The 26,149-nt window shown below is 43.9% G+C and overlaps 1 protein-coding gene across 2 annotated transcripts in view; it reads left to right on the top strand.

Moving 5' to 3' along the window:
• The window catches only part of LOC137302379 (misshapen-like kinase 1), a 202,284-nt gene that overhangs the window by 112,275 nt on the left and 63,860 nt on the right, over window positions 1–26,149 (top strand). For both annotated transcript variants that reach the window (XM_067972004.1, XM_067972003.1), the window contains exons 7-13: window positions 2,942–3,072; window positions 5,074–5,128; window positions 8,399–8,477; window positions 11,236–11,411; window positions 11,533–11,602; window positions 13,726–13,933; window positions 24,191–24,307. In XM_067972004.1, the coding sequence (XP_067828105.1) occupies window positions 2,942–3,072; window positions 5,074–5,128; window positions 8,399–8,477; window positions 11,236–11,411; window positions 11,533–11,602; window positions 13,726–13,933; window positions 24,191–24,307 (836 nt within the window). The remainder of the gene's footprint in view (window positions 1–2,941; window positions 3,073–5,073; window positions 5,129–8,398; window positions 8,478–11,235; window positions 11,412–11,532; window positions 11,603–13,725; window positions 13,934–24,190; window positions 24,308–26,149) is intronic.

The raw sequence follows: 26,149 nt of genomic DNA, 5'->3' as shown, positions 1-26,149 counted from the left end.
ACCAATCTACCTGTCGCAGATGCATCTGTCCATGACAGTATTGGTAGGAGTGACCACCGCACAGTCCTCGTGGAGACGAAGTCCCGTCTTCTCACTGAGGACACCATCCAACGTGTTGTGTGGCACTATCACCATGCTAAATGGGATAGATTCAGAACAGATCTAGCAACTCAAAACTGGGCATCCACAAGGCGCTGTGGGCCATCAGCAGCAGCAGAATTGTATTCCAGCACAATCTGTAACCTCATTGCCCAGCATATTCCTCACTCTACCATTACCAACAAGCCAGGAGATCAACCCTGGTTCAATGAGGAATGTAGAAGAGCATGCCAGAAGCAGCACCAGGCGTACCTGAAAATGAGGTGCCAACCTGGTGAAGCTACAACTCAGGACTACTTGCATGCTAAACAACGGAAGCAACATGCTATAGACAGGGCTAAGCGATTCCACAACCAACGGATCAGATCAAAGCTCTGCAGTCCTGCCACATCCGGTCGTGAATGGTGGTGGACAATTAAACAACTAACGGGGGGAGGAGGCTCTATAAACATCCCCGTCCTCAATGATGGCGGAGTCCAGCACGTGAGTGCAAAAGACAAGGCTGAAACGTTTGCAACCATCTTCAGCCAGAAGTGCCGAGTGGACAATCCATCTCTGCCTCCTCCCGATATCCCCACCATCACAGAAGCCAGTCTTCAGCCAATTCGATTCACTCCACGTGATATCAAGAAACGGCTGAGTGCACTGGATACAGCAAAGGCTGTGGGCCCCGACAACATCCCGGCTGTAGTGCTGAAGACTTGTGCTCCAGAACTAGCCACGCCTCTAGCCAAGCTGTTCCAGTACAGCTGCAATACTGGCATCTACCCGACAATGTGGAAAATTGCCCAGGTATGTCCTGTCCACAAAAAGCAGGACAAATCCAATCCGGCCGATTACCGTCCCATCAGCCTACTCTCAATCATCAGCAAAGTGATGGAAGGTGTCGTCGACAGTGCTATCAAGCGGCTCTTACTCACCAATAACCTGCTCACCGATGTTCAGTTTGGGTTCCGCCAGGACACTCGGCTCCAGACCTCATTACAGCCTTGGTCCAAACATGGACAAAAAAGCTGAATTCCAGAGATGAGATGAGAGTGACTGCCCTTGACATCAAGGCAGCATTTGACCGAGTGTGGCACCAAGGAGCCCTCGTAAAATTGAAGTCAATGGGAATCGGGGGGAAAACTCTCCAGTGGCTGGAGTCATACCTAGCACAAAGGAAGATGGTAGTGGTTGTTGGAGGCCAATCATCTCAGCCCCAGCGCATTGTTGCAGGAGTTCCTCAGGGCAGTGTCCTGGGCCCAACCATCTTCAGCTGCTTCATCAATGACCTTCCCTCCATCATAAGGTCAGAATAGGGGATATTCGCTGGTGGTTGCACAGTGTTCAGTTCCACTCGCAACCCCTCAGATAATGAAGCAGTCCGTGCACGCGTGCAGCAAGACTTGGACAACATCCAGGCTTGGGCTGATAAGTGGCAAGTAACATTTGCGCCAGACAAGTGCCAGGCAATGACCATCTCCAACAAGAGAGAGTCTAACCACCTCCCCATGACATTCAACGACATTACCATCGCCGAATCCCCCACCATCAACATCCTGGGGGTCACCATTGACCAGAAACTTAACTGGACCAGCCACATAAATACTGTGGCTGCAGGAGCAGGTCAGAGGCGGGGTATTCTGCCGCGAGTGACTCACCTCCTGACTTCCCAAAGCCTTTTCACCATCTGCAAGGCACAAGTCAGGAGTGTGATGGAATACTCTCCATTTGCCTGGATGAGTGCAGCTCCAACAACACTCAAGAAGCTCGACACCATCCAGGACAAAGCTTGATTGGCACCCCATCCACCAACCTAAACATTCACTCCCTTCACCACTGGCGCACCATGGCTGCAGTGTGTACCTTCCACAGGATGCACTGCAGCAACTTGCCAAGGCTTCTTCGACAGCACCTCCCAAACCCATGACCTCTACCACCTAGAAGGACAAGAGCAGCAGGCACATGGGAACAACACCACCTGCACGATCCCCTCCAAGTCACAGACCATCCTGACTTGGAAATATATTGCCATTCATTCATCGTCGCTGGGTCAAAATCCTGGAACTCCCTTCCTAACAGCACTGTGGGAGAACCTTCACTACATGGACTGCAGCGGTTCAAGAAGGCGGCTCACCACCACCTTTTCAACGGAATTAGGGATGGGCAATCAATGCTGGCCTCGCCAGCGATGCCCACATCCCATGAATGAATAAAAAAAAAATTCTCTCAGATGCTGCCTGGTGTGAGGAAATACAAATGCCAAGAACACCTTGAACTGCATTAGAACAATGCAGATTACACAGCAATATAACAGAAGTGCTCAAAATTATGAAAGGATGGGACAGAGTAGATAGGAGCAGACTGTTTCCATTTGTAGAGGGGTCAAGAAAGAGGGGCCATAGATACAAGATTAAATGTAAGAGAATTGGAACAAAGGGCAGGAGAAACTTCTTCTCATGAGAGTTGAGTCTGTAGAATTCACTTCCAAAGGTAGTGGTTGATGCCGAACCTATGTCAATATTCAAGATTAGATTGGATAAATGGATGAAGGAAAAAGGGTTGAAGGGATTTAAGAACAGGGTAGATTTGAACTATTTGCCCACATGGAAGGTAAATGCCAACATGGACTGGTCGGGCCGAATGATCTGTTTGTGTGTTATAACTTCTATGTATTATGAGCTCACGTTTTTTTTTAAAAAGAAGGGAAACCAAAAGAATGTAAAAGTGACTAATTTTGTAACCAAAAGGACTAAGGGTGAGGTCTTTCTTGAAATGGATCAAACTTATTTTTTCAATTATTTTTAGAGTTGCTTCTTTCAAAATTTCTGAATGGTAGCGATTTCCCTTTCCCTTGTAGTTGATTTTGGCGTGAGTGCTCAGCTTGACCGGACTGTTGGAAGAAGGAATACGTTCATTGGCACCCCATATTGGATGGCACCTGAAGTGATAGCATGTGACGAAAACCCGGATGCCACCTACGATTATAGGGTATGTGAAAAAGGATGCAAGGGACTGGACAAGAAGTTACATCGGATGCTGTACTTGTTCCCCTCCTGAACCAAACGATCCAGTTGAAAAGATCGGCAACTGCGCACACCCCCGTGACCTCTGCCAATCGTGCTCAGTACCTTGAAATTGGAAACCCTCCCAAAGTGCTTTGCCACAGGGTGGCAGGACGTAGGTTCACGTCAGCAATTCTTGTCACGCAAGTTCTTCAGGGGAAGTAGTCAACATGACCAAGTTTTTAAAAAGCCTTGGTACCCAATGATGAATAGCCCATTGTCAGAGATATAGGGTGATCTCTAAAAGGAGAAGACAGTAAATAAGGCACAGGCATGATGGCCTCCTCCTGTGCTGGACCTACTATGAAGTGCTTTCATTTAAAAAAAATGTGAACTGTTTTTCATATTCCGAGCACAACCATGGAATGATACAGCATAGGAGGAGGCCATTTGGCCCATCATGTCTGTGCACAATGATGCAGTAATCTTTCTAAGGGAGAAAGACATTTCCCCCACTTCCCAAAATTTAGTTTGTGTTGCTTAATTGCTTTGCTAATCTTTGAGAGAAATTGTTTTTTTTTGTTTTATTCCCTAGAATCATTGCTGTGTGTGTGAATGTGGGTTTGGACCAGTCTCCCAGGCAGTACTCCCACAGTTGGGCTTTAAGCCACGTTTTTGTGCACAATTCTGATTTTCAAAATCGTGCTGAAGTCTTTTATCAATTAACGTAAATCTGGAGCAGGGTCCTCTCGAGTCTTGGAATGCATCATGAACAACAATTTTTTTAAAAATTAAGTCATTCCATGATTTAATAACCTTAATGATACAAGAGCACCGTCACAGGCTGTCGCTCCTTAACCTTGCCTGTCACCAGTTTATTTTATTTTTGATTTAGCATATGACACCCACTACAACTTCATTTATTGTGTGATGCTTTGAGTCTCTGAAAATAACACCATAGTATGTTGAGTTGGCCCACAGAGTACTGTGCTCTACATGTTTCCCCCCACCCTCTTCATATCCCATTCACTGTTTTCATTTTTCTTCGATCTTGCTGGAATACTCCTTTCTCTGATCAAGTTGGCTACTAGGAGGCTCTGGAGAGTAAATCTGTACACAGATTTCTCAAGAAAGCTCCTGGCTCTGAAGCTCGCCGTGTGTTTTTGTCTAGGACAGGAAAAGGCCACGTGCTTGTCGCCACCCCTGGCTGATTTCACCCCCATAAATGAAACCTCCAGTTCCCCCCTCGCCACCTCGGAAACAAAAACACGGAGACCTGTAGCCAGTTCAGGAATTGTTGTCAAGTGTTCTCTGACCCCCTCATGGGTGATCAGGTGTTTGCCTTCATTAACAAAAAGAAAGAACTTGCATTTATATAGTGCCTTTCATGACCTCAGGGCATCTCAAAGCACTTCACAGCCAATAAAGTACTTTTGAAGAAGGGATCTTTTACATCCATTTGAAAGGGCAAACGAGGCCTCGGTTTAATGTCTCATCCGAAAGACGCCACCTCTGACAGTGCAACATTCCCTCAGTACTGCACTGGGAATGTCGGCCTGGACAATGTGCTCAAGTCTCTGGAGTGGGACATAAACCCACAATCTTCAGACTCCGAGGCGAGAGTGCTACCACTGAACCATGGATGACACCATTACAACAGCCACCACACTTCAAAAGTACTTGATTGGCTGTGAAGCACTTTGGGACGTCCTTGGGTCGTGAAAGGCGCTGTATAATTACAAGTTTGTTAATTTTTTCTTTAATTTGTTCTTTCTACCTTTCCCCATTACCTCAAACATGCTATCTACTTTTATGCAATCCTTACCTATAATAGTAAATACATTAGTAGCAATGTTCGTCCTGAATGATTTAACAATTGTGACATGAATACTGCAAGTTGATAGGGAAGCATTGTTCCGTTGATAGCTGGGAAATTGAGCAGCCAGTTTATTTCTTCTGTAACTGGATTAATTTGGCTTCATTGCAGAGTGACATTTGGTCTTTGGGAATTACTGCAATTGAAATGGCGGAAGGCGCACCACGTAAGTTTCTTTCTTTAACCAGGGTTGGGGCAGGGGCAGGTTGCCATTCAAACTGTTGGTTTTCCGGTAGTCTGAACTTGAGAACTTTAGTCAACGTGACCAGCTTTTGTTAATGATTCTTTTAATTACTGAGTAACTGATGGAATGATCCCTGTGACGGATTGAGCTGACAAGTAGAAGCGTGCTGTGGTAATCAGAGAAAAGGCAGATTAACTCTTGCTCTGCTGATTTAAACTCGAATTAAATTTGGAGGTGCAGAAATTGGTGAGACTCTTGGCCTGCCCAATCAAATTCAGTAGCGCAGCAAATGGTGTGTGGCCAGTCCTTAGAGGATTGGCAAGTCCTAAATTTCTACTCCAGTCAATGTATTACAGACTTAACCCGACTTAACCCCTAAACTGCAGACAAGTTGAGAGGGATCCCCATCTTCCAAGGCCAAATGGTTTTGTTTGTTTACTGTTCCTAGATTGAGACTAAAAATAACACTAACTATATGATAAAGCCACACAAATATCAGGCCCAGCTTTATTACTGCAATAAAGCCGATTAGAACCAAAATAATACACGAAGCAAAACGGAGAAAAAAAACTAAACACCTGAAATTCCACTTGCCCCGTTCCTATTTACCATCATTCTTTTCTGCCCCTCAACCCTACATGCATTTCCTTTTAAATCTTTAATGTTTTTTTCCTACCTACTCTCAACTTTTCTAACCTTTGACCCCACTAAAATAATTATCTTTCACTTTCCTTCTTTCCCCTGGCTCCCACTGTCCATATTGAAGGGTAGGGACAAGTTTAGAAAAGCTTGGATTTCATTGGCTGGCTTTACAGGTTGCTTTTCTCGTGAATGAAAGCCCAAACTTGTAAAATTGACATGGTCGGGCAAATCTACAATGCTTTTTTACATGTACGTAGTAACAGGAATAAGCCATTCAGCCCCTTGAGCCATTCAGTTAGATAATGGCTGATCTGTATCTTAACTCCATTTACCCGTTTTGGTTCCATATCCTTTAATACCCAAGAAAAATCTATCAATCTCGGTTTTGAAATGTTAAATTGACCCCCACGCCTCAGTTTTTTTGGAAGAGAGTGTTCCAGATTTTTCACTCCCTTTTTTGTGTGAAGAAGTGCTTCCTGACATCACCCCTGAATGGCCGAGCTCTAATTTTAAGGTTATGAGCTCCTCCACCAGAGGAAATAGTTTCTCTCTATCTACCCTATCCTTTAATCATCTTAAACACCTCAATTAGATCACTCCTTAATCTTCTATACTTGAGGGAATACAAGCCTAGCCTATGCAACCTGTCCTCATAATTTAACCCTTTTAGCCTTGGTTCTGAGTCCGCCAGCAGTCAATTAACTCAACTGCGTCACTTGAAGAGCCAACGGAAATGCTAATATAGTTATTGTGCCTAATATATGTTGTCGCCATTTGATGTGTGATGTACGTCATTAGTGGCTTTCCTGACGTCTTGAGTAGTTTATTATATATTATAAAGCCGTTTCTGTGGCAATAGTTTTGTGTTTTATGTTTAACAAAGGTTGAGCACACATACTTCTAATTTAAACTCTTGAGAATGTAATGAAGTGAAACTCAAGTTTTACTGTATTGTCCATTGGGGAGAAAGTTGACAGTATTGAAGAATACCATACTTGGTGCCCCAGTGCCATGCTCCGTTGAGTGACAGGGTACAAATTCCCAATATGGTGACTTCCCTGGTTTCTGCCTTGCTGATGGATGGTTCTAGTCCAGTGCACAGGGGGAGTAAAAAGTTGAGAAGGAAAAATACCAACTTTTTAATAAGATAGACAATGAAATATGTAAATATTTGTTATGGTCATGTGATAGTTTCTTACCAAGGCTTTGTGACGCAGCGGGTTAAATCACTGATCTTTCTCAGATGGATGTCGATCTCCTCTCTCAAATGTCTGTTCTCCTTGGGCCATTTCAGTCTTGGTGGCTGGTGTGGGCCACAGAAACCTGGTTCTGTACTATGGGGATCGGTAGCATAGTGGTTATGGACTAATAATCCAGAGAACGCCATTTCAAATCCCACCACAGCAGTTTGAGAATTTCACTTCAGTTTAAAATAAATCAGTAAAAGTGACCATGAAGGTGTTGGGTTTTTGAAAAAATCCAATTAGTTCACTAGTGTCCTTTAGAAAACCTGCTGTCCTTACTTGGTCTGCCGATATGAGAGTCCAGTCTCACACCAATGTGGCTGACTCTTAACTGCCCTCTGAAGGTCAGGCCTCTGAAGTGGCTTAGCAAGCCATTCAGGTGTATCAAACCGCTTAGGGCATTCCCCGAGAATGAATTTCTAAAAATCTACTTTCTCATCTGAATTTGAGTTCAGCACATTATTACTGCAGTGCAGAAGGACCTTTGTTTTGCATCTGATCTAAGGCTACTCGGTGCCAAAAATGAAAACTTTACCTAGATAAAAACAAAACAAAATAAAATCAAAATTTCCATTTTTAAAGAAAAGGCCTTTTTTTTAAAGAAATGGTTATTGATGCCTGCAGTTTTTATTCATTTATGGATTTTAGCTGAATAATTTAAGTGCAGGTGAAGTTGGCTCCAAGGTGACACAACTAGTGATGGGAGATTGGAGCTGCACGACTATCTGTGGCAGAATCGGTGATCAGATACTTGAGTCACACAGGCTTTCCCTCCGTACTTCTGAAGGTTGTGTGCTAATATGGCCAGGCAGCACTGCTTATTGATGGAACCTGGAAGTGTGGGCCTCTCACTTGGAGCTGTGATTCTTCCCACTCCGGTCCAGAGAACCCTGCAAGCCTAGTCAGTTGGTTGGTTGTGGCTGGGAAACCAGTGGGAAGGTTACTGGTGCTCTTTGTGCGATTTGTAGCTGGGTAAACTCCAGTGGTTACCTATATGCACACTTCTTGGGATGGGGAGGGTGGTCTCTAAGCCTTGGCTTTTGCCAACCTATCCCTGCGTTCTCTGAACTAAGGTAACTGAGGTGTGTGTCTACTGTGATAGAGCGTGCACACCATATTAGGAAAATAAAAACACTGGATTTCTACAGTAGTTTTAATGCGAGGTTCTTAAACCTGACTGGGTTTTGACGCATGTCAGACACCTGGCTGATCAAAACAAAAGCGAAATAATTCCAAAAGTAAGGATGGATCTACTCTGGATTAAGCTGGTAAATTGGTAGATTTATATAAAGTGCTTTTTTAGGCATCAATTAGTGATATTCTTTATATTTTTTTCCTTTTTTATTTCTTTTCTGTTTCACCTCAGCTCTGTGTGACATGCACCCAATGCGGGCCTTATTCCTTATTCCAAGAAACCCCCCTCCCAGGTTAAAATCTAAGAAATGGTAAGTGATTACAAGACGTGGTGGTTGGGAATGGGTCCTGTGATGTACTCATTGGTTTGAACATATGGTGCCAGTCTGTCTTTGGTTGAGAAACCGAGGTGCCCAGGTACGTTAGGCAAGGTACTACCAAGGCTGAAAAGAATAGAAAAGAACATGAAGTAAGTCAGTTAGTCGTGGTTAGGTGATATACACTTGGGTTTCCAGCGACTTGATTGTAGGAGGAAAGGTAGACGGGAGGTGAAATGTTCCACAGTTTATAAAGCTCTGGAAAAGGACGAGTTGGAGTACGTGTGCAAAGAGTAAAACAGAGCTCAGCTAAGATAAAACAACAGGGAAAAAAAACTGGATGAAGAGTCAAGGAGCTGAAAGGAGAGAGAAAAGGAGAGAATGTTTGAGAAAGATTATAAGAATAAGAAAGCGGAGGATCAGTTTTAAATCTTAAAAAAAGAGTTGACCAGCTCAGGTCATGAAACATTCGTGTAGGAGTTTGTAGTGTTTTGAGGGGTGATGGTGGCACTACCCAAGGAGATACACCATCTATAGTTGCCCAAGCTCAGTATTGAAAGCTTGCTCAATGTAGCGATTGACTCGTTTTGCAGTATACTCCTACATTTACATGTTATGCTGTAGAATGGTCAAACATGGCAGTTTTTAAAAATAAAATTGAAATTCTTGATCCAAGTCTGGGGGTGGGGAGGAGTGGAGTGTCCACGCAGAGCAGAAGCAAGACAAGTTTGGTTTGTGGCGCTGGCCTGTACTGGTCTTAAGCAGCACCTAACTGATCACTGAGTGTAGCAGTGTATGAGGCCTGAGTGCAGGACTGCCTTCCTGCCAGTCGTTGTGAATGGGAGAGGGAAGAAATTGGCAAGGATGTCAAAATATGTTGAAAGAAAGAAGTTATTTTTCATTAAAGTGCAACAGATTTAAGTGTAATGCAGGATAATACAATTTACCTGTCTTTCCCCTTGCTCTCCAGGAATGCAATAGAAGTAATTTAGTTCTCGAGTTGAAATTTTGAAATTACCACGTGGTATTCGGCCTTCTGATCGGGCTGTAATCTTTGTGGTATTTCCAAGCCTGGCGAAATGTGACTGCTTATTGCCTCAGCTCCCATCAGTGGAGCAGTAGGGGCGGGGAAATGTAGTGGCTGAGGTTGAATAAACAAAGGTCACACTTCAGCATCCAATCTAGAAATTGGCACCAAGAGGGCTAATTTAGTGGGGAGACCAGTTAGTAAAAAAAAACTTGAGCGTTTTTTTTTGCACTAAAATTCGAAGATTAGAATGCTGTTTGGGACTCCCTTGGGATCGACCTTTAATTCGAGTGATATGGGCAGGAGGTACTGTTAATTCCAATTATCTAGATTTCTAACATTTGTATAAATCTGAATTTGTTGAGTAAGTTTGTAAATATTGTGGGCAAGTGACCCAAGTGCATTATTATGAATTACAAACTTTTTCATATTCGATTTTATTAAATTCTTCATTCAACCCCAACATAAAATTTCTGATTTGACTGATTTTTTTTCTTCTGAATTGCATAGAACAGAAAAACAAATAGTCGTTGCCAAACCTGAATTTCTCAGCCCTAACCAACGTGTAGTATTTTTTTAAATAAGAAAAAACACAAATTAAGGATAACAGATGTTTCTGGATGGGTCTATTTTATTATGCAGTGATGACACTAAGTATTATAAATCATTCTAGCTCCCAAGCTGGTTTTGCTATTTGAGTACTGCTGAGGGTTTGAAACATTGCAGAGCTGGATTACCGGCTGTTGCTGGGGAGACACCCGCTCTGACTGAATGTAGGGAGGAGGTGTGATTTAAACACCACCTTCAAAGCAAGTCTGTCACCATGGGTCGGAGGCGATCTCGCCTGAATAAAGTTTTCACGGGAAAATGTCAGGTGGTGATTTACCACATGGTGAATTGATGATTTCAGCTGTACTATACGGGTCAGACTTGCAATCTCTCCGCCAGGAATCAGTCACCCTGCTGGGTCACTCTTGCTAGTGGCTGGCTACACATTGACTTTGATAGAGGTCTAGGGATTGGGAGTGAAAGAGTAAACTTTTTTTTAAAAAAACACTGCCAAACTTTTTTTTAAAAAGTGATTTATATAATGTGTAGGAATTTTTTAAAACCAGTTTTCCCATAGACGTATAGGAGATATAGGATGCTAAAATTTGGTAAATTTTTATTTAAATTAGGCCCCTTGCCATTTATATAATTATGCTGATTTCACATGATAGATCTAACTTTGCACCAAAACCTGCATTTATTCACAGTTCATCAGCATGCACGCTCCTGCCATGCCAGCAGACTTCTGGGCACCTGTTGGCAGTGCCAATGTGTGACTGGACTGTAGGAGGTGCCTTCCCAGCATGGAGTGGGCCTCTTAAATCCTGTTCTTCATTCCCTTGCCCAAGCCAGGATTATGGATGGTCTGGGATCTTTTAATTGCCTGCCATCTAGTAGCTGAGGAAAGTAATGACTGACATCCCTGGGATTTTGAAACTTGTGGCATTTGGGGAAGCATGTAAGTTGCAGATGAGGAAGGACCTTCATCCTCCCTCTGGAGGCTAGAGTGAAATCTGGGTCTGTGAAGCAGCGGTGGTGGTTATGTCTTTAGTCGAAGGTGTGTGTATGCCATGAGTATTTGTAGAATTTATTTTGTAGAAATTGCAAAATAGCTATGTCTGTCTGTAATCTGTGAGTTTTTTTATAATTCTGCTTTAACCATTTTTTGTTTGGTAGGTCAAGGAGGTTTATAGAGTTTATTGAGAACTGTCTGATAAAAAATTACACACAGAGACCATCTACAGAACAACTGCTAAAGCACAGCTTCATCCGAGACCAGCCAACTGAGAGGCAGGTACGGATCCAGCTGAAAGACCATATTGACAGGACCCGGAAGAAACGAGGTGAAAAAGGTGAGGAAGGGCCAGTTACTCAGCAGCAGCCGCTGCCCATTTCAATGAGTGTAGTGCTCCTGACCATTGGCCGTCAAGTATAATGGCAAGGAAATAGTAACCAGTTATCTCTCTTAAACAGAGGAGACGGAGTATGAATATAGCGGCAGTGAGGAGGAGGAGGACAATGTTGGTGAAGAAGGTGAACCCAGGTGAGTTTTTTTTTAAACAGAAACTCTGCAGCGAGTGTGTTGATGTCTCAAAAAGGTTTTTTATTTAGAGTACCAAAAGGCTGCTTTGTTCCTGCACCCATCATTTTCCTGTAACACAATTCTCACCATACAAATTAAATTTTACTGTTGTTGGGTGGTGGGGCGGGGTGGAGGGAATTTTGTGCTGTTTATGGTGCGTAATGTTGGTGCTGAGGAATGGAATATTGTCCATTTCAAATGCCCAGTGTCAGCATCGAGCACTCCCAGACTTACATATAACACAATTTGATGTAGAGTAAAGCTCCCTCAGCCCGGAAGATCATCCCCTACTTCAACAGTATCCTTCTCAGAGTGAGATTTGATTTTGTTGTGGGAGCGGAGGTTCTGCATTTTGTGCTCATTAATGTGGGTCATGTTGGTGCTGGGGAATGGAACATTGCAGTTTCCTCCTGTTAAACATTAGGAAGACTGAAGCAATCGTCTTTGGCTCCCGCCACTGATTCCATCCCCCTCGCCAGCCACTGTTTGCAACTCGGTGGTCCTATTTGACGCCAAGCTGAGCTTCCAACCCCATATCCTTTCCATCACAAAGACTTCCGTGCCTGTACTGAGTTTGGGTCAGCTTTGTGCCATTAGCCCATTTCTGCTCGTAATTAGATTGACACTGCCCCAGACGCATTCACATTGGACCTTTACAGACACAAAATAAATAGACCGACCCCAGAAGCCTGCAATGGATTAGAACCCAGATCGCGTGAAAAACCAGCGTCTAACCTGCTGTCCCACCCAGACCGCCTAATAAAAATTTTGATGGGTACAGAGTTTGAACAGTGTTTGATGCGTGGCCATAGCCAACATTGAGGCTAAGGAGGGACCCGCCTCAATAATTTTTTTCTCTGTCCTAAGTCATCTCACTGTTCAGTTGTGACTGTGAGAAACTGGGTAGTCACTTCCCATAGTGTGGAGTGGCAAAGTAAGTACGTTACATCCACATTTTTAACCTCCCAAGCCATAGCTGAATCTGAGGTACATCGGGAGCTCTTTGTAAAATGGCAACTTGTGCGACTGAATTCAGCAAGTCCAGCAATTTGTGGGCTAGATCCAGTAAAGGTTAACTTAATGCCCTTCCAGGGAAGGGAACCTGCCCTCCCTCCCAACCTGGTCTGGTTTCCACATAATTACAGTCCTAAACGACATGGTTGACGCTCTGCAGCCTCGCAAGCCACTCTTGTTGTAAACAGGGAAATAAGGGATGGGCAATAAATGTGATTGACCACATATTGAGAACTTCCGTGAAAAAAAAATGATCATTTGTCCACAGCCTTCTCGAGGAACTTCTTTTTAAACTAGGTTTGTGGGGGTGAAAAAGACGGAGGAAAAAGAGAGGAGGAAGCAGTTTGTATATTGCTGGTTTAATTGCATCGTCAAATATCTTATCACAATATTAATGTTTAAATGTAGCGAGCTGACTGGCACAAGTTGCTGGTTTCTTTTACGTTTGACTATTTGGTTCCTTTTTTAAAAAAAAGGGAGGGGGGAGAATTTCACCTGTTGATGAATCGTACCCTTTAAAGATAAAAAGGAACCTGCATAAATGCATGACTTAAACAATAAAACTGTGGTAACTTGTTAAAAAATCCATTTTTATTGACTCTTGTGATTAAAACAAAAAAAACTGCAATTGCTCAAAACTCAAAAGAAAAAGAGAAAATCTTAGACCTGCTGTGCATTTCCATCTGCATCTGTAAAGGTTGTTTTGGGTAGAGAACCTTGAAAGTCTTTGTCCACAACGTTTATCTTCATCCTGACCATTGCTTTGCACATGGTACTTGTGATATTAAAGAGAAAGTTGCAAAAGAAAAATATAACCAGAGGGGAGATGAGAATTTGTTTACGCAGCGAGTAACTATGATCTGGAATGCACTGCCTGAAAGGGTGCTGGAAGCAGATTCAATAGTAACTTTCAAAAAGGAATTGGGTAAATACTTGATGGGGCAATGGAACTAGTTGGGTCCCTCTCAAATTGCTGGCACAGGTACGACGGGCCAAATGGCCTCTTTCTGTGCTGTAAGATTCGATGAACGGGCTCTTATTTACCTTTCCTCTCCCTGCCTCCACTGCAGCTCCATTGTGAATTTGCCAGGCGAGTCCACGCTAAGGCGAGACTTCCTGCGGCTGCAGCAGGAGAACAAAGAGCGCTCGGAAGCTGTAAGGCGTCAGCAGCAGATTGTGCTGCCACGCCGGGACCCAGAGGAACACAAGCGGCAGCTTCTCTCTGAACGGCAGAAACGCATAGAAGAACAGAAAGAGCAGCGACGTCGGCTGGAGGAGGTGAAAAAAAAGGACTCTTCAGTCCAGTTTTACTTACAGCTAAACTCGATCAGTAGAAGCTGTGATTTCTAATGTCTGCATCCTGTGCACATTCTGTAATACTAGGGTGTTGTGGCTTCTTTGTGCAACGAGTGCTCTTTATGATGAGGTATTCCTGTGCAGTATTAAACACCGCTTACTTCAGGGCATTTCAGTCCACGAGCGCATAACCTCTTGGGAACTCATTTCTGTCTGTGTGTGACTTGGACCCATTAACTTTCTGTTCTGTTCCATATTTAGCCTTTAGTGCATGGACTGCATTGATTATGTAGTGAAACTTGATTAATTTAACATCCAACTCGCTTACCGAGCAACTGTGTATTTGGGGATATTACTGGTTGCTGGGGTCTGGGTCCGTATGCACACTGCCCTTTCAACTCTGGGAACTGAGTTCAAATCAGGCCACACTGACTCTTGGAGGCATTCTCAGTCCGCTTCATAGGAAGTGGCTCAAATCTGAATTGGCAGCCTCACTCGAGTGGTCTGGAAAATGGAGATGGAAATGTTGCAGTGGTGCATTTGGTGCTTTTACGCCTTTGGATATATTGCTGGGGTAGAGTTACGATTTTAAAATTTGCAATTAAGACAAAGCTTTTAAGTGTAGTAAACAGTGAGGAGCATAGTAATAGACTTGAAGAGGACATAGATAGGCTGGTGGAATGGGTGAACACATGGCAGATGAAATTTAACGCAGAGAATTGTGAAGTGATATATTTTGGCAGGAAGAATGAGCAGAGGTAATGTAAAGTAAATGCTACAATTCTAAAGGGGGTGCAGGAACAGAGACACCTGGGGGTATAGGTGCACAAATCTTAGAAGGTGGCAGGACAGGTTGAGAAAGCGGTTAAAAAAGCATATGGGATCCTGGGCTTATAAATTAAGGCATAGATTACAAAAGCAAAGAAGTTATGTTGAACCTTTGTAGAACACTGGTTCGGCTGCAACTGTCCAATCCTGGGCATCACGCTTTCGGAAGGATGTGAAGGCCTTCGAGAGGGTGCAGCAAAGATCTACTAGAATGGTTCCAGGGATGAGGGACTTCAGTTACATTGATAGACTGGAGAAGCTGGGATTGTTCTCAGAGCAGAGAAGGTTAAGAGGAAGTTTGATAGAAGTGTTCAAAATCATGACAGGTTTCGATAAAGTAAATAGATAGAAACTGTTCCCATTGGCAGAAGGGTCGAGAACCAGTGGACACAAATTTAAGGTGATTGGCAAAAGAACCAAAGGCGACATGAGGAAAAACTTTTTTACGCAACTAGTAGTTATGATCTGGAATGCACAGCCTGAAAGGGTGGTGGAAGCAGATTCAGTTGTGGCTTTCAAAAAGGAATTGGGTAAATACTTGAAGGGAAAAAATTTGCAGGGCTATGGGGGAAAGGGACTAACTGGATTACTCTTACAAAGTGCCAGCACGGGCTCAATGGGCCGAATGGCGCCCTCGTATGCTGTAACCATTTTACGGTTCTACACGGGGTTCTTGCGAAGACCGAAGCCATTGTCTTTGGTCCCCACTGCAAACTCCATTCCCTGGCCATCGACTCCATCCCTCTCCCTGGCTACTGTGTGAGGCTGAACCAGACCGTTCACAACCTTGGCGTCCTATTTGACCCTGAGATGAGCTTCCGACCACATATCCGCTCCATCACCAATACCTCTGACTTCCACCTTCGTAACATCGCCCACCTCTGCCCTTGCCTCAGCTCATCTGCTGCTGCAACCCTCATCCATGCCTTTGTTACTGCCAGACTGGACTCTTCCAATGGTCTTCACGTCTTGGTCTTGAACTAGGAGTGCTGGCTGCTGACACTGGGTGCCAAAAGCAGAGAAGTGTTCCATTCACCACAGTGAAGAATTTACTGAGAAATGTTAACCTGAACTAATCCTGCATCGTTCAGTTCATAAGCAGCAGGGAGATGTATCTTGTTGATTATGACTGGAGACACTGGCTTTCATTCAGGACCTAATCTGACTCTGCAGTTCATCAAATTGTCATTCAGTCACAAATCATCAGCCAACTGCTCATATAATTAACACAGTACTGTGCAAGGTTTCATAATAAAAGGGTTCTGGTGTACTGATAGCAGACCTGCCTGAGTGGGTGCTGAAGACTAAATCACTGTTTGATGTATCTATCACAGAGAAGTGTGAAGTGATGCATTTTGGTAGGAAGAATGAGGCGAGGCAATATAAACTAAATAGTACAATTTTAAAGGAAGTGCAGGAACACAGAGACCTGGGGTGTTCACACACAAATCTTTGGTGGCAGGACAAGCTGAGAAGGCTGTTTTTTTAAAAAAAAGAGACATAGAGTACAATAGCAAGGAAGTTATGCTGAACCTTTATAAATCACTGGTTAGGCCCCAGCTGGAGTATTGAGTCCAATTCTGGGCACCGCACTTTCGGAAGGATGTCAAGGCCTTAGAGAGGATGCAAAAGAGATTTACTAGAATGGTACCAGGGAAGAGGGACTTCAGTCACTTGGAGAGACTGGAGAAACTAGGGATGTTCTCTCTAGAGCAGAGAAGGTTAAGGGGAGAATTAATAGAGGTGTTCAAAATCACGAAGGGTTTTCATAGAGCAAATAAGGAGAAACTGTTTCCATTGGCAGAAGGGTCAGTAACCAGAGGACACAGATTTAAGGCAATTGGCAAAAGAACCAAGGCGAGATGAGGAGAAATTTTTTTATACAGTGAGTTATGCTGATCTGGAATGCACTACCTGAAAGGGCAGTGGAAGCAGATTCAGTAGTAACTTTCGAAAGGGAATTGGATAAACGCTTGAAGGGGAAATATTTGCAGGGCTATGGGGAATGGGACAAATTGGATAGCTCTTTCAAAGAGATGGCACAGACTCAATGGGCCAAATGGCTTCCTTGTGTGCTATATCATTCCATCATCACCTGTTGTTTTTCCTTCAGCACTTCAGCTTGTTAATGCACGAAAAAGCAGCAGGCAGAGATGGAAGCAAAGGATTTGTTTGATATGTAAACTGCACGACTGTAAATATTGGACAGACATTGGGAGTTTAATCATAATGGGTGTGACTGATTGCAACTCCATTTAGTAGTTATTTTAAGAGCGAAATCCTTCAAAATAGGTTATGTCTTCAAACCAAAATGAGTGTTTCAGTCCAAGCGAGTGACACTTAGCATGGTCTCTTTAAAATGTCACCTGAAATTTAAGATTAAATTCCAGTCTGTCATTTCTCGGATGTAAAACCTCAGATGCTCACTGAAGGAGGCCATTTGACCCATCATAGGAACATAGGAACAGGAGTAGGCCATTCAGCCCCTCGTGCCTGCTCCGCCATTTGATAAGATCATGGCTGATGTGTGATCTAACTCCATATCCCTGCCTTTGGCCCATATCCCTTAATACCTTTGGTTGCCAAAAAGCTATCTATCTCACATTTCAATTTAGCAATTGAGCTAGTATCAATTGCCGTTTTCAGAAGAGAGTTCCAAACTTCTACCACCCTTTGTGTGTAGAAATATTTTCTAATCTCACTCCTGAAAGGGCTGGCTCTAATTTTTAGACTGTGCCCCCTTCTCCTAGAATCCCCAACCAGTGGAAATAGTTTCTCTCTATCCACCCTATCCATTCCCCTTAATATCTTATAAACTTCGATCAGATCACCCCATAACCTTCGAAACTCTAGAGATTACAACCCCAATTTGTGTAATCTCTCCTCGTAACTTAATCCTTGAAGTCCGGGTATCATTCTAGTAAACCTACACTGCACTCCCTCCAAGGCCAATATGTCCTTCTGAAGGTGCGGTGCCCAGAACTGCTCACAGTACTCCAGGTGCGGTCTAACCAGGGTTTTGTATAGCTGCAGCATAACTTCTGCCCCCTTGTACTCCAGTCCTCTATATATAAAGGTCAGCATTCCATTAGCCTTATTGATTATTTTCTGCACCTGTTCATGACACTTCAATGATCGATGTACCTGAACCCCTAAGTCCCTTTGGACATCCACTGTTTTTAACTTTTTACCATTTAGAAAATACCCTGTTCTTTCCTTTTTTGATCCAAAGTGGATGACCTCACATTCGCCGACATTGAATTCTATTTGCCACAGTTTTGCCCATTCACCTAATCTATCAATATCCCTTTGTAATGTTGTGTTTTCATCTACACTGCTTATAATGCCACCAATCTTTGTGTCATCGGCAAACTTAGATATGAGACTTTCTATGCATTCATCTAAGTCGATAATAAATATTGTGAATAATTGAGGCCCCAAGACAGATCCCTGCGGGACTCCACTAGTCACATCCTGCCAATGTGAATACTTACCCATTATCCCTACTCTCTGTCGCCTTTCACTCAGCCAACTTCCTAACCAAGTCCGTACTTTTCCCTCGATTCCATGGGCTTCTAACTTGGCTAACAGTCTCTTCTGTGCGACCTTATCAAATGCCTTCTGGAAGTCCATATAAATAACATCCATTGACATTCCCCTGTCCACTACTTTAGTCACCTCTTCAAAAAATTCAGGCACGACCTACCTTTCACAAATCCATGCTGACTCTCCCTGATTAACTGAAAATTCTCGAGGTGTTCACTCACCCTATCCTTAATTATAGACTCCAGCATTTTCCCCACAACAGATGTTAGGTTAACTGGTCTATAATTCCCCGGTTTCCCCCTCTCTCCTTTCTTAAAAAGCGGAGTGACAAGTGCAATTTTCCAATCTAGAGGGACAGTTCCTCAATCTAGAGAACTTTGAAAGATTATAGTTAGGGCATCTGTAATGTGCTCACCTGCTTCATTTAAAACCCTGGGATGGAAACCATCTGGTCCTGGGGATTTGTCACTCTTTAGTGCTATTATTTTCTTCATTACTGTTGCTTTACTTATGTTAATTTTATCGAGTCCCTGTCCCCGATTTAATATTAGTTTTCTTGGGATTTCCGGCATGCTATCCTCTTTTTCTACTGTAAATACTGACGCAAAGTAATCATTCAACATGTCCGCCATTTCCCCATTGTCAATGACAATATCCCCACTTTCAGTTTTTAAGGGGCCAACACTGCTCCTGACCACCCTCTTTTTCCTAATATAACTATAAAAGTTCTTCGTATTGGTTTTGATATCCCTTGCAAGTTTCTTTTTATACTCTCTTTTTGTAGCTCTTACTGTCTGTTTTGTGACCCTTTGTTGATCTTTGTATCTTTCCCATTTGCCAGGATCTGTGCCATTTTTTGCCTTTTTGTATGCACTTTCCTTATGTCTTATACTGTCCCTTACCTCTTTAGTTGTCCATGACTTTTTTTTGGCAAGTATAGTTCTTGCCCCTCAGGGGTATAAACCGGTTCTGTATCTCATTAAATGTTTCTTTAAATATTTCCCACTGATCATCAGTCATTTTACCCATTAACAGATTTGCCCAGTTTACTGTGGACAGTCTCTGTCTCATCCCATTGAAGTCGGCCTTACCCAAGTCTAAAATTTTAGCAGCTGATTCACTTTTTTGGCTTTCAAACACTACGTTAAACTCGATCGTGTTATGATCGCTATTGGATAGATGTTCATGCACAGTTAAGCTGTTAACTAAATCTGGTTCATTACTCATTACTAAATCTAGTATGGCTTGCCCCCTTGTTGCCTCTAGGACATACTGCTGTAGAAAACTATCCCGGACACACTCAAGAAATTCACTACCTTTCTGACAGTTGCTAGTCTGCTTTCCCCAATCTATGTGAAGGTTAAAGTCCCCCATTAAGACCACTATGCCTTTGTTACACACTTGTCTAATCTCTGCATTTATACAATCTAGCACTCCAGAGCTGCTGCCAGGGGTCCTATACACAACTCCAACTATAGTCTTAGATCTTTTCCTATTTCTCAATTCAACCCATAAGGTCTCTGTTGGCTGCTTACCTCTCGTTATATCCTCCTTATCATTGAATTGATTTCATCTACTAAGGCTACTCCTCCCCCTCTTCCATTTTCCCTATCTTTCCTGTAGACCTTATAACCCGGTATATTTAATTCCCAATCCTGACCATCCTGCAGCCATGTCTCAGTAATAGCATGTCATACCCTCCAATTTGAATTTGAACCTGTATTTCATTTAATTTATTCCTTATACTCCGTGCATTTGTATATAGAACTCTTAGTTGGGCCGCACACCAGAGCCTGACCTTCAGCTTTGATGCTGGGTTAATCGCCTTACGCCTTCTAGTTTTCACTATCTGTAGAGTCTAAAGTACACTTTCTTTCCGCTGCTCTACGCTTTTCCCTTTCGCTTGTTCTTGAACAACTGTTTGTACTATTTGTATTGTAAATTTCCCCTGGGTCTTCCCCTCTCTTGCTGCTCTCAACTTTACTCCCTTCTGACTCCCCGCTAAGGTTCCTATCCCCCTGCCACTCTAGTTTAAACCTTCCCCAACAGCACTAGCAAACACCCCCGCGAGGACATTGGTCCCAGTCCTGCTCGGGTGTAACCCGTCTCGCTTGTACAGGTCCCACCTTCCCCAGAACCAGTCCCTATGTCCCAGGAATCTAAATCCCTCCCTCCTACAGCATCCCTGCAGCCACGCATTCATCCTGTCTATTCTCCTGTTCCTATACTCACTAGCACGTGGCACTGGTAGTAATCCTGAGATCACTACCTTTGAGGTCCTGCTTTTTAATTTATCTTCTAACTCCTTAAATTCACCTTGCAGGACCTCATCCCTTTTTTTACCTATGTCGTTGGTACCAATATGGACCCACGACTACTGGCTGTTCACCCTCCCCCTCCAGAATACCCTGCAGCCGTTCCGTGACATCCTTGGCCCTAGCACCAGGGAGACAACATACCATCCTGGAGTCACGTTTACGGCCGCAGAAACGCCTATCTGTTCCCCTTACAATTGAATCCCCTATCACTATAGCCCTGCCACTCTTCTTCCTCCCCTCCTGTGCAGCAGAGCCACCCGTGGTGCCACGAACTTGGCTCTTGCTGCTTTCCCCTGATAAGCCATCTCCCCCAATAGTATCCAAAGCAGAATATCTGCTTGAGAGGGAGATGGCCCCAGGGGACTCCTGCTGTACCTGCTTAGTCCTTTTACTCTGCCTGGCGGTCACCCATTTCCTTTCTGCCTGTGTAATCTTTACCTGTGGCGTGACCACCTCGCTGAACATGCTATCCACGATAGTCTCAGCATCGCGGATGCTCCACAGTGAATCCACCCGCAGCTCCAGCTCCGAAATGCGGTTTGCCAGTAGCTGCAGCTGGACACACTTCCTGCACACATGGTCACCAGGGACACTGGTAGTGTCCATGACTTCCCACATAGTGCAGGAGGAGCATATCACGGGTGCGAGCTCTGCTGCCATGACTTGCCTTAGAGTTACACTGCGTTCACCTCTCAGACTCTCCTCCCGCTCTTGGCCTCTCCTTTTATACGGTGCTCACCTTTCGGACTCTCCTGCCTCACCTACGATGTCGCACAGTAGTTGTCTCTTGTTGCAGGTCTGCTGCTGCTTTTATCCCCACTCTCAGTGTTCTGCTGCTCGGGTCCGCCGCCGCTCTGCGGAAAAAGTTAGGAAAAGTCCATGCTGGCTCTTTGCTGGAACAATCCATGATTAGTCACACTGCCACACACGCTCCCCCATAGTCCTGTACAGAACCAAAGAAGGTGATGTGTTTTTCCGTTCAATTTTATATATAGTTTTAATATTTAATAACTTGCATTCATTATAGTGTATTTAATATAGTTAAACGGCCCAAAGTGCTTTACAGAATTGACAGTCGGACACCAAGTCGTGCCAGGAGGTAGGTTAGAGGAGGTAGTGGAAAACGTGGTCAGAGAGGTAGGTTTTTAGGAGACGTTCGAAGGAGGAGTCAGAGGTAGCAAGGTGGTGAGGTTTGTGGAGAGCATTACAGAGTGTGGGGCCAAGGTGGCTGAAGTTGGAGAGGGAGGATGATGCAAAGGATGCTAGCATCAGATAAGCATAGAGTATGTGCCAGCATGTAGGGAAGGGGGAAGTTGCAGTGATAGGAAGGGATGAGGCTGTAGAGGGACTTGTAGATCAGGACAGACACCGAGACTTCTGTGTTTTGGGGGAGTTTTCAAGGACAGCAGGACTTGAGATGTGGCTAGCAAAGGTTTGGATGAGATTCATTTTATGAAGGGTGAGCCCAGGATGCTGATGACAATATTAAGGTAATTGAGTCTAGAAATGACAAAGGCACAAATAGAGGTTTCACTGTCAGTGGGAGTGAGATGGGAGCATGGGAGGGCAATGCTGCATTAGAGATGAAATAAGTGGGTATTAACCTTGTGATTCTGACTGCCTTAGCTCTGCATCATTTTCAATTGAAAAGAACAGGCTAATGAATGGCTCCCATCTCCACTATTACTGGTCTCCATACTTAGAAGGCACATGATGTTAGCTCAGGGATAAGCCTTCCTCTGTGCTTTGTTGCCCTTTCATGGTCTTGGCTCAGTGCCTCACCATGCGAGATGAACGACTGAGTGGAGGGAAGGTTGCACATGGATCCCAGCACCCCATGATGCTGAGTTATAAGTGCTCCACTGAGCAGCATCACTGCCATACTTCCTGCGTGGGTGCTTTTTAATTGGAGTTTTCAGATCTGTTTTCGTGATGGAAGGTTCAGCCATCGGTAATAACCATGCCTGCTCAGCTTTGTACAATGTTGATCACAAGATAATTAATGATGAGCAAGGCCATTTGGCCAGTCTTAAATCATCCATTCAGAGAGATCCTAAAGTCTCCCCATTGCAGCTTCCAATTGTTTCTTAAATGATAAGGTTTTCACCTCCTCTACTCTGTCTGGATATGTTGATCACTCTTTGTGTGAAGAAGAGTTCCTTGATTCTGGCCCTAAATTTACCTTTTACTGGTTTGATCCTGTGGCCCTTTGTCCTACTTAAATAGAATTTGCAGCACGGAAACAGTCCACTCGGCCCAACTGGTCTGTGCCGGTGTTTATGCTCCACACGAGCCTCCTCCCACCCCTTTTCATCTAACCCGATCACAATTTAATTTAAAGTAATGTTCTGGATTAACATTTTCTGTTCTTTCAATTACCTTTTATACCTCTAAGATCACCTCTCTGACATTTTCTTTCCAGGCTGAAAAGCCCAAGTTTCTCCAGTCTTTTTTCATAACTCAGACCTTTGACACTCTGGATCAGCCTACAGGGCTTGAATGATTCCCTTGTGTTTCAGCGATTGGATCTAGGTGTAGCACTCAAGGTGCGGTCTGACCAAAGCACACTCTAATTTCATCACAACTTCCTCTGACTTGCATTCTACTGTTCTGGCTTTTGTAGTTTAACACTTTGGTGCAAGTGGAGCAAGGATTATGGCATGATCACTTTCTACGAGTACAGGAATTTTATAACCAGCATATATTTAGGTGTCAGCAGTGGCTCAATGGGTAGCTCAATGGGTAGCCCAATGTCCTCCGAATCAGAAGGATGTGGATTCAAGTCTCACTGCAGAGATTTGAGTACATAATCTAGGCTGACACTCAAGTACAATACTGAGAGAGTGCTGCATTGTCAGAGGTGCCGTCTTTTGGATGAGATGTTAAACTGAGGCCCTGTCTGCACTATCAGTTGGATGTAAAAGATCCCATGGCACATTTTCAAGGAAGAGTGGAGAAGTTCTCTCTGGTGTCCAGGCCAAGATTTATCCCTCATCCAAAATCAATTTAAAAAAAAAACACATTATATGGTCACTATCACATTGCTGTTTGTGGGAGTTTGCTGTGTGCAAATTGGCTGCTGCGTTTCCTACGTTTTATTAGTGACTACACTTCAAAAGTATTTAATGGGCTTTAAAGCACTTTGGGGCGTCCTGAGGTCATGAAATGGGCTATATTAATGCAAGTTCTCTCTTTCTATATTGTGTAGAAGACAAATGCAAGTGGCTTCGTGATAAAAAAACAGTTCAGTGGACTGCCTTTACAAGAGTGCTGGTACTCACGACTCCAGCCTTCAATCACCCACGCTGTTACTTCCCAATCTTAGAAGAACTTAAGAATTTTAGGAAGGAAAAGGCCAAACAAATCTTTGAATTGACTGAAATGGCCGTGACAATACGGTAATGAGTGAGAATCCGAGGCAGAGTCCCCGCTCTTTCCCCTCATCCTTTACCACCTCCTCCCCAGCCTGCTCCGATGCAGTCTTTAATTTGTTAATTGGTTTGTACAGCGTAAGTAAAACTTGTGATTTAATGTTTCTGATTTTTAGCAACAGCGCAGAGAACGAGAGCTACGCAAGCAGCAAGAAAAGGAGCATCAGCGGCAGTTAGACGAGATGCAGCAGCTTCGCAGAGAGGAGGAGAGGAGACAGGCCGAGAGAGAGCAGGTAGAACCCCTGTCTGTAGCAAATAGATTAATTTTGTACCTGGAGTAATTGGTAAAGAGGTGCTGTGTGGTACTTGTAATCCAGCAGTTAGACTTTCTTCTCTTTCAAAACACTTTTGGCCTGAAGGCCCCATATTCAACCTCTGCCGTGTGCTGAATTAGCTGCTCGCGCCTGTGACAGCATTTGAAGTGGTACAATTGGCCTCAGTATCGCTGGACGAGGGAGGTGACAATTCAGCCAGCGCCCTCACGCCAGCTAATCATCCAGTGATCCCCATTAGAAAGTCCACGTGTGTGGGTGTCAAATGAGGACCGGATCAGACTCTGCTAAGACCCTCCTTTTCTCCCCCCACCCCCCCACCACCTCCACAGTTGAATAGCCTGCTGGCGGACTCTGTCTTGTTTTGCACATGAAGAATGGCCATTCGGATGAGTTACCAAAGGGCTACTGACACCCATGAAACCATACCCTGGTGGGAGTTTGCACCCTCAAGAGGTGGTGAGGGACAGAAAACTTACCCCTACCTTATTTATTTTTTGGGTACCCCTTCTGGTTATCACACACCATCCCTCGTTTCCTGCCTTCTTTAGAAGTGTCCCAGTGCACACTGTTCTTCACCCTCCTATTCAGTTAGTTTCTCGCTCCCTTATGTTGGGATTACCACATGACTCTCCTCAGAACATTGACAGTCATATCCAGTGACCGACCTGGTGAGGGGCTCCTTGATTAATCTATTGTTTAAATTGTCCTCCGTTTTTGGTCTTGCAAGGCTTTTTAGGGGTCTGACAGCAGTGGATTTTGGACTATAAATCTAATTCATTGACCCAAAAGAATAAGCGAGGTTTTGAATTTAATTTGTCCAGTTTACAATGTAACATTTTTACAGTATTGTAATTATGTAGGTCAGTACGCATTGGAAGTAAGAGACGAGTAAAACTAGTGCCACAAGCAACTGATCCAAACTGTTGTTGTTTGAGGCAGAGTACATGCCACCTAATCTTTAGGACTTTTTGACGAACTATCAATGTATATGCTCAGGGAGACGACACTGTACTGAGCAGATACAAATATCAGTTGTAAAACCAGTAACAGTCAACTTGCAAACCTACAGTAACTGAGAAATTCATGGTAAACGTCCCTGAACTTAAAATTGTGTATCTATTTTTCTGTTTGGGGGTGGGGGGCGGCGGCGGTGGGAGGGAAGGGAAGTCAAGTCAGGAACTTTGCTGCTCATCCACTTTATTTCATCCAAGTTTCTGCAGAGGTTTGATGCAGAGTAAAGCCCCCTCTGCATTGCTGCAAGGATCTGCCTCAGCCCCAACCTGAGATGTGTGCCTCCCCACCCCCCATAGAAACAGTGTCATTCTTAAGGACCGAGTGAGGCTGCCAATTAGTACCTAAATTACAGGCAGTTTTATATCTGGATTTCTGTCCACTGTGAACTAAATTAAGACAGCCCCAAAATTCAAAGACGCTTATAATCGATGGGAGTCGAGTCCGGTGTCTCCATCAGCCTGGGCCAGATCTGAGACCAAGTCGCAGAGGTGACTTGTAGCACAGTGCACTAATAGAATCATAGAATGATACAGCACAGAAGGAGGCCATTTGGCCCATTGTGCCTGTGCTGGCTCTATGAAAGAGCTATCTAATTAGTCCCACTCCCCTGCCCTTTCCCTATTTTTCCCCATCAAGTATTTATCCCATTCCCTTTTGAAATTTCATCCCATTTCAGAATTTTCCACAATATGATTATCAATTGTTTTGCTGGAAAACATGGAATCAAAGCAACGGTTGGAATTTGTTATTTATTTTAATGGAATTTTGTATTGTTTAGCACCCTGG

This window comes from Heptranchias perlo, chromosome 35 (genome assembly GCF_035084215.1).
Source record: "Heptranchias perlo isolate sHepPer1 chromosome 35, sHepPer1.hap1, whole genome shotgun sequence".
NCBI lineage: Eukaryota > Metazoa > Chordata > Chondrichthyes > Hexanchiformes > Hexanchidae > Heptranchias > Heptranchias perlo.
Note: the sequence above shows the minus strand (reverse complement) of the source record. Positions and strands in the feature narration are given on the sequence as shown.